Source organism: Elephantulus edwardii, unplaced genomic scaffold (assembly GCF_000299155.1).
Source record: "Elephantulus edwardii isolate Elephantulus edwardi_28Jun2011 unplaced genomic scaffold, EleEdw1.0 scaffold00249, whole genome shotgun sequence".
NCBI lineage: Eukaryota > Metazoa > Chordata > Mammalia > Macroscelidea > Macroscelididae > Elephantulus > Elephantulus edwardii.
Window position 1 is genome coordinate 2,579,168 of NW_006399999.1, and position 9,132 is coordinate 2,588,299.

General features: G+C 47.2%; 1 protein-coding gene across 1 annotated transcript in view; it reads left to right on the top strand.

The window, feature by feature from the left end:
* Positions 1-4,003: 4,003 nt before the first annotated feature.
* Positions 4,004-9,132, top strand: part of GLRA4 (glycine receptor, alpha 4) — a 33,237-nt gene continuing 28,108 nt past the window's right edge. Inside the window, exon 1 of the mRNA XM_006899253.1 lies at positions 4,004-4,504. Coding sequence (XP_006899315.1) covers positions 4,434-4,504 — 71 coding nt within the window. The 5' untranslated portion in view covers positions 4,004-4,433. The remainder of the gene's footprint in view (positions 4,505-9,132) is intronic.

The window sequence follows — 9,132 nt, forward strand, 5'->3', positions numbered from 1 at the left end:
CTGGGTAATTGTAGTTACATCTAAGATAGTATGCCAAAAGATTCTCAAATCTAACCCCCAAATCCAGCCCTAGAAGTCACTGAATGTATATAATATACATTCCAATACAAGGAGCCTTGGGGGGTACAGTGGTTAAGTGCTTAGCTGCCAACTAAAAACGTTGATAATTTGAACCCACCTAGGAGCTCTTGTGGCCAAGTGGGTAGGGAGTTCTGCTGCCAACCCAAAGGCATGTAGTTCAAATCTGCCAGCTGCTCCACAGGAAAAACATGGGCAATCTCCTCCCATGTGATTTACTACCTCTAAAAACCTGCTGGAGGGTCACCTATGAGTCAATTCCAATTTGATAGCAATGAACTTTGTTTTGTTTTTTAGAATAGCTCCACAGGGAGTTGTGACTTGAACCTGCCATTGACTGAGGGATAAATATGAGCACGAGATTTACAGCCTCAGAAACCTTCTGGAAGGACAACTGAGTCATTTCTGATTTGACAGCAATGAGAAATAGAGGTAGAAAGATAAAGAGGGAGGGAAGGAGAGCAACTTCATGGGAGAAACACCTACTCCCATAAAGATTACGGTCTAGAAAGCCCAGTGGGACACTTCTACCCTGAAACATGGAGTCACTATGAGTAGAAATCCTCTAGATGGTATTCACCAACATTCCAACACAGACCTCCTGACATTCAAAAGGGGTCAGGGAATTTGTCAGGAGGGCACAGTTTCCAATTTCCTTGCACTGGGCTGAAAGGTGACAGATTCTTCTGAAATGAAACATTTATGAAAATGTTCTTTAATCTTTTTTTAATAGCTCAGCAGTTCTTTGTGGCAAAATAATACCTTTCATGCTGGAAAACCCCCCACACTAGGTGTGTCATAGCTTTGACACAACTCCATTCCTGAAACACAGCTAGTTCTTGGGCAAATGTGTTAGCTACATTTTTGTAGCTACAGGAAATACATTTTTGGAATATGGAGATTGATGTACACCACAGTTTCATAAAGAGAACTGAAATAGACATGGTGAGTATGGACACAACATGGTGTCTTTCTCAGACTAGAAGGCCATCTTCAGAGAGTGTGTGGCTTCCATTTGGTACAGGGAACTCGGAATACGCTTGTTAATTCCTAGCATCCATTTCCTTAGCTCTTTGCTTCCCCGTCCTTCCTTCTTTACTTCAAAGGTTTAGACTCTCAGTGCCCTTGGAAAGCTGTAGCTCTTCCTCACACTGGCCAAATATTTGATTATTGCTGCACCCCATTATGAGAAGAGATATTTCCTCTCAGAAAGCTGACCCTGCCCTGATGTGCTCTCAGCACTCAGGGATCCCATGGGGATGCCCAGAAGGTGAGACTTGAGACAATGGGACTAGTCCCCAGTGGCCCAGTCTTCTATAAGCCAAGATTTTCTGAAGATTGTGAAGTCACAGACCTATAGGGCAAGAGAGTGAAAACTGCTTCTTTATGTAGCCCTTATTACCATTATCTCACCCTGGCCTTTTGTGTGTATCAAGCTTATAATTTTGTTTGACAAGGAAAGACTTTTAGGGGTTCTGAGCTTGAGGAAGTGTCTGCAGGGGCTCAAGATGCATCATTTAACACATATGCCTTTATCATGCCAGACTCTGGGCTGGGTAAAGGGGCATTTGCTCTCAGAGAGTTCACAGTACAGTGGGGGAGAGATAAGTAAACCAGCAACCTGTAATGGAGTGTGGCCAGTGTTGTGAATGGGGTCACATCTTATCACTGATCTGCCTGGTGAGAGGGTTGCTCAAGAAATCTTCTTTACGAAAGTGCCAATAAAACTCAGTCCAGAATGAAGAGGAAGAATGTGGAAAGAATGTTTTGGGTAGAAAAAGGAATATGAGAAATTACCTGCAAGCTAGAGAAACAGAACAGGCAAAACTCCAGATGCATCTGTGGGAGGAAGAAAGCAACCAGGTCATGAAGGGTCTTGGGCTTCAGCCTGAGAACACTAAGAAGCTGTTGGGCCGAGGACATGCCAGGAGGTAAACAGTGGAGGTAAGTGGCCCCTAACCAGCCCTTGGTTCCTCAATCGGGAACTCTACCCTGGAGGTACTAGGAGGCTCTCTTTGTGCTGCTGTTCCTGTTCTTCTGATGATAGGATTAGGGCTTTGCAAGGAAACTGGGAGGAAGGGTGGGCAGTAAAAGAACTACTAACGATGTCTCACAATTCATTAGTATTTGGTACTTACTAGGCATATGGATGTTATTGAAGGCTTGTAATGATCCCAGTCCCAATTCCAAAAGCCCAGTTTCCCTGTCAACATTTTAGCTCATGTTCTTTAGCATGATCTTCATTCCCTCTCATTGTGGTTTGAAAATGCCTCCTTAATAATAATGCACCAATTCTGCCCAGGATTTGCCTTGCTATGTTGTTGTTGTAGAGTATCATCAAGTCAGAACCACTCCATAGCTGACCTTGAAGTGGGTTTTCAAAGCCAGTTAATTGCACAGGAGATTTCCCATCCTTCTCCCACAGAGCAGCTGGTGGATTCCAATGCCTTTGTGATTGCAGTGCAATTTCTTACCAATAGGCCACCAGAGCTCCTTCTGAATCCCTCTATATCATCTATGAGCCCTGTATGAGAGCTTCTGATTGTTCACAAGTGCATCTCATGAAAGGTTGAGGGGGCTGCATTTCACGCTGAGATTGACCCAAGTAAAGTAGCAGAGATACCGTCCCTTTGCACATGCTCAGAACTCAGATTCCACTGAAGATTAAATGAAAGCCCTTGGTTTCTCATTATTGTGGTTAAGGAAAAAGCTTAAGAGAGAGGAAATGAGGATAGAGAGAAGGTGAGGAGGAACCAAAAGAGAAAAGACAGACCCAGAAAGTAAAACATGGAGAACAAACCATGAGGGACAGATTGATTAGCAGTCATGGGGATTGAGATGGAGGATGGAAAAATGAAGAAAAGCTTCAGGGAAAGAGAGAGGGAGGGAGAGAAAGAAAATGGATAAAGAAAAAGAAGTCGTCCCCCCCAGATGTTCAGAAGACACCTAGGAAAGTTTGAGGATGGGGCAAGCAGGGGGAAAGGAAGAGGCTAAAGTTGTCAGCAAATTAACAGGAAGCCAGCTCACCTTCCCTGCCTCCCTCCTCCACTCAGGGTTGAAGGCCACCTGGACTTTCTATGGGGAGGAAGCTTGTCTGAAGCTCTCCATAAGGCGAGGTCCCTGCTCTTTGTGACTCTGTGCCACCGAGCCTGCTGGGTCCCAGGCCTGGCCTGCCCCTGCCAGGGTCCCTGCTCCCTTCCTGTGAGTCAGTCAGGCTGGGGGAAAGGGGGCTCATGAAGGGGGTTTTGAGAGCTACAGGGGGCAGGCCAGTCTCCCTAGAGCTGACCTAACCAAGAAGAGGAGGCAGGGGAATGAATGCGATGAAGGGGATGGGGGTGTGCAGACTGAAGGATGGATGGACATTTTGACAAGCAGTAGACCACACCTGAAGAGGACTCAGAAGTTCTTCTGTAGCATCAACATACCCCAAATCAGAGGATTGGGGAAAATCTGCACCATCCTATGATCTCTTCCTTCTGCTCCTCCTTCTCTTCTCAGATCTGTAGCTGGTTGGCTTGAGAATACCCAGTTTCTCCTAAACATCCTTAGCTCTGATTCCCCTGGTAAAAATAATCAGAGCTAGGCTCTTTGGTCCTAGATGGGCTCCATGCTAAAAGGAAGGCAAAGTGGAGAAAGGGGAGCAGGACAGCTTGCACGCACTCCTCCCACTGGAGAGTTCCTTGCTGGACAGAGCACCTCCACAAGCGGCAGCAGCCAGCCCCAGCTCCTCTCAGCACACTGCACGCTTGGCACCCCACTCCAGCTGCTTTTGACTGTACCTTTAAATTGCAGCTTATGGAGGGTGTATCTAGGGGGAGGTGGGGGCACCCCACTCCAGCTGCTGGTGACTGTGCCTTTAAATTGCTGCTTATGGAGGCTGCATCTAGGGGGAGGTGGGGGCACCCCACTCCAGCTGCTGGTGACTGTGCCTTTAAATTGCTGCTTATGGAGGGTGCATCTGGGGGGAGGTGGGAGCGAGAGAAACATCTTCCTACCAGTCTCCCTTCTCTCTCCCTCCAAGATCCTTCAGGGTTTAGAGAGTGACTGCTGCCCATAGAGGATCTCTTTTAGATCCTCAGCTGGCTGCGGCCCTCCAAAGCCCAAGGCGAGTCCAAGCAGGAGGCGGTAGGGTTATCTGTGTCATGATCATTTCCAGAGGGATCCTTCTAGCCCTTGACTGGTAAAGACAGGGAAGCAGAAGAGAAAGCAAGAAACTCTGAGACTGGCCCTCCAGGGGCTTCTTGTAAGCAATCCAAGTTGGAGAGAGGCTTTCTGTACTTTTTTGGGGTGCGTGCTGAGGTCTCCCTTCTCACCTTAGCAACCAGGCTGAGGAAGGGCTCCAGGGTCTCGGCGGAATGACAACTCTTGCTTCTGCAACCCTCTCCTTCCTTCTTCTCTGGACCCTGCCAGGGCAAGTCCTCCTCAGGTGAGCTGAGGTGGGGTAGAAGGTAAGAAGGTGGTGCATGTGGAATGGAACTCTTAAGTCTCCTGGGTATCTAGCAATTTCCTCTAAGTTTGCAGAAAGGCCCACAGTCTGGGGGTGTCCAGGGTGAGGACAGCCTCGCCACTGTCAGGACCTAGGAGCTTCTCATTAAGCATGTCAAGGCTGGGGCTGGTGGAAAGGTTTCTGCATGAGTAAGAGCTTCTTGGATCTGAGTAGGGGGCAGGTAGGTAGCTGAATCCACAAAGGAATGCCAGCTGTCCTGTCACCCAACCCTGCCTCCATACTAGCTTGGCCATATACTGCTCATCTCCCTAAAAATAACAGCAACATTTGTTTTCTGCCTGTCTGGGAGGCTCCAAGTAGTTGGGCTGTGCTCAACAACCACATCAGGATGGAGCTGAGGTGGCCAAGCCTTAGCACTCCACAATTGCTCTGCCTAAGCTTGTGTGGCAGCTAAGTGTCCCTGAAGGAGTACTAAGCATCAGTTGGTCATTGGAGGCAATATAAGCTTTGGGCTCCCTTAAATGATCCTTCCTCTTCCCACTTTCGCACTATACCAAGAGCCAGTTTAGGTTGACACAGTGAGCTGAGAAAGAAAAATTACTCAACTGGCTAGAAGAGAAGGAAGTGAGGTGGGTACCACTATAACATCCTGTCCCTTATGCTAGGAGCACACCAGGATTGCCTGCTTCTTAGGAGCCTCCTGACCCACTGCCCACACCATGACTGTCTGACAGGTAGACAAGGATGCAATGTGGGTCAGGAAAATTCTTAAGAGTGACTGATAAGAAGCTCAAAGAGGCATGGCGACTCAGCTGGAAGGAAGCAGAGACAAGGGGGCACCCAGCTAGGATTTGCCAACCCTCCTGAGGAAAAATGCCTCTTGTCTCAATCTCTTGCTACAGCCTCCCTATGTAGGCCTGGAGGCCAGAGGTGGGCCCTTAGAGGAGCTTGAGTCAGAGGCCTTTATGGTGTGCATGGAAAGTGAGACCGAGAGAGGGACAGTGACCTGTCCAAGGTCACTTAGGTAGCTGGTGGCAGAATCCAGAATCTGCGTTCTCTTCCCAGGACTTTGTAAGGGCAGTATTTTCAGTTCTGGGACCTCTTGGGTCCTGCCAGTGTTTAGGACTTTCCAGGAATGAAAGGAGCATCTGCAGTGATTGTTATTGGGTCCTCAGAAAAGGTAGCCCTAGAAGAAAGGGGCTGCACAGGGAATAGAGCTCAAGACAACTGGGCCCACAATCTATATCAGAGTCCTAGGCCTGGGTCTGGGGAGAGAGGCGACCTGAATATGAGGTTGAGGACAAGGGGGGCGGGGGATATGTCTGGCTCCATGCGCAAGACCATGTGGCCTCCAAGTGGCCAGGTGGCAAGCAGCAGCACCTGGCCAGTATGGACATCCTGCTGTGAAACCACGGACTTCTGCTTGCTTCAGCACCATCACCAGCCTCCTTGGGCTTTCAGGGCCTATTTAGGTCACCTGCTCTGGCAGCCCTGCTGCCCACTTGGGGCTATGGGAGCCTTTGTTTCCAGGGGAAGGGCTTACTCTTGTCCAGGCAATTCAAGGAGGTAGTGCTCTTGGCAGAGAGGTTGCCATTGACCTCCCACTCTGAGATTGCTGCCTACCCTGGACTACTGTATAATGGTGGTGTGATGGATAGACAGTTTCAAAGTCCAATTGTCCTGGGTTTAAAGCTTGACTTTGCCACTTACTGTCTCTGGATTGACATGGTAACTGTGACTCAAGTATGTTAGAGATTGCAAGGATGGCATAGGATCGGTCAAGTTTCCAATTTGTTGTTCACAGGAGTGCTATTAGTTGTATTCTATTCAATGGCATCTAACAACAACTGTCTCTGGTGAAATAGTCTGTGGAAGTTGCACTGCTAACCCAAAGGTCACCAGTGACTCCTTGGGAGAAAGATAATTTCCTCCCATGACATTTAAAGCCTCAAAACCCCACTTTAGAGTCAGCTATAAGTCAGTTCAAACTCAGTGACAATGAATTAAACGGTATAATCCCCCACCTCTATGCGGAAGAGTGTGGCATCAGGATTGGAGGGAGACTCATCAATAACTTATGTTATGCAGATGAAAATGAGGAGGGCTTGAAGGACTTGTTGCAGAAGATCAAGGAATGCAGCCTTCAGTATGGATTGCATCTCAATACCAAGAAAACAAAGATTCTTCCCACTGGACCGATAGACAATGTCATGATGGATGGAGAGGAGATTGAAACTGTCAACAGCTTCATCTTGCTTGGATCCAAAATTAACACCCTTAGTACAAGCAGTCAGGAAGTAAGGAGATGCATTGCACTGGGAAAATCTGCAGTTAGTCACTTCTCCAAATTACTGGGGAGTAGTGATGCCAGTTTGAGGACTAAGGTGTGCCTGATTCAGGCTATAGTCTTTCTTATCATAAAGATGACAGAAAAAGAATTGACACCTTTGAGCTGTTGTGCTGGAGAAGAGCTCTGAACATCCCATGGATGGCCAACAGAATGAACAGATAAGTCTTAGAGATGGTGCGTTGCTAGGAGGTGCTAGAGGAGTATTTTGGATATTGGTATATTGGACATGATATTTGGAAGAGTGGAGGGTCAGCGAAGGAGAGGAAGGCCCTCAACCAGGTGGATTGATATGGTGACTGCTGCAATAGGCTCTTGTGTGTCAGGAAGTATGAGGATGGCGCAGGATAGAACAGGGTTCAAATTTTTTGTTCATGGGGTCGCTATGAACATGAGTCGTGCTCATCTATCTCGATATCACCTGACAACAACAACAATATCCTTCACCTCACTGATCCATAGTATCCTCATCTCTGTGTTGTTGTTGCTGTTAGGTGCCACTGAGTTGACTAGGACTCATAGCAACCCTATGCATGACATCTCTGAATCCTGACCTATCCTGAGCCAATCTCACTATCTCTGACATGCCTAACCTCATTACCCCAGTGTCAATCCATCTCATCCAGGGTCTTCCTCTCCTATGCTGTACATTGACCCTTTCAAGCATAATATCCTTCTCAAAAGGCTGGTCCCTCCTGGCCACATGGCTAAAGTATGTGAGAAAAAGTCTCAAAATCCTTGCCTCCAAGGAGCAGCTTGATTTCACTCTCTCCAGGACAGACTTGTTAGTTCTCTTGGCAGTCCATGGTATATTTAATGCTCTTCTCCAGCACCACAAGTCAAAGGCACATATTCTTCTTCTGTCATCCGTGGTCATTGTCCAGCTCTCTGATGGATAGCAAGTAATTGTGAAAACCATGTAATGGGGTTGAAATAATATTCATCTGAAAGAGCTAATGCAACAGCTAATACAATAATGTGTGTAATGTGTTTAGCAGGATGCTTTAGCTATGCCTTTATTATTCTTTTTCCCCCTGGAAGATGTATAGGATCATCATCATCTGATGATGATGATAGTCATCAGACTCAGACAAGCTCAGAGAAGACAAGAACCCAGAAGGAGGGCAGTTACCTTGCCTTCTGGTGGCACAGAACAGTGGCATCAGTGATAGTGGTGACACTGACTCCACTGCTTGCAGTAGTGATGATGGCAGAATGGAGAAGGCACACATCCCAGCCAAGAGTCTAGCCTAAGCTCAACTTTGAGCCTCACCCCCTCCCTAAGCCTTCAGTGCGCACTCAGTCCCTATTCTGTTAGCATGTGAAGAGGGCTTTACCGCTCTTAGAGGGGAACATACTTATCAGGGGGAAAGTGGAAGAGTTTCTAGGTTAGACTGAAGCACACAAGCCTCCTCCTTAAAATCAAACTGTTGGGGTAGAAGAAGATAGGAGCTTACTAACATGGATACTCTGCTGGGAAGCTTTCCACCTAGATCCATGGCAAAAAGAGTTTACCTGTCTGTAGCTACCACACCCCTAAGCTCCAGTCCAACTCATAGCTTCCTCTTGAAGAAAATGGCAGAAACTAAGCCTTCCATGTTGGAAGTGGTGTCTGAGATCCTAAGCAGGCCAGCATGAAACCACAGCAACTGAAACTGACTCGAGAGGCAGGCTGTCCTTGAACTCTTCAAAGTCTTGCCTAGGCCTGAAGGGTAAAACATTGCAGCAGTCATATTCTTTCCAGTGACAGGGGTAACTCTTCTCTGAGGACATTCAAAGACCTTCAGAAAGAAAATACTGGTTGAGACCTCCAACCAGTGTTTGAGTCTTGATGCTGGCACTCATTAACTTGGAGACTTTGGATGGGTCAGACCTCTCTTAGAGGCCTCCATTTTCTCATCTATAAAATGGAAATACAAGCTCTCATCCTCATCTCTGACAATTGTGAGAGTAAAATGATCTACAATAAGCCAAAGCACTTTCCTAAGTTGACTATGCAAAGGCATTTGACTGTGTGGATCATAACAAACTATAGCTGACTCTGAGAAGAATGGGAATCCCAGAACACTTGATTGTTCTAATGCGAAAACTATACTTGGACCAGGAGGCAGTCATCAGAACAGAGCAAGGGAACACTGCATGGTTCAAAATTGGGAAGGGCGTACGCCAGGGATGCATCCTAGCTCCATACCTTTCCAACCTATATGCAGAACAGATTATCCGGGAGGCTGGGCTCTATGAGGAGAAATGTGGGGTCAAG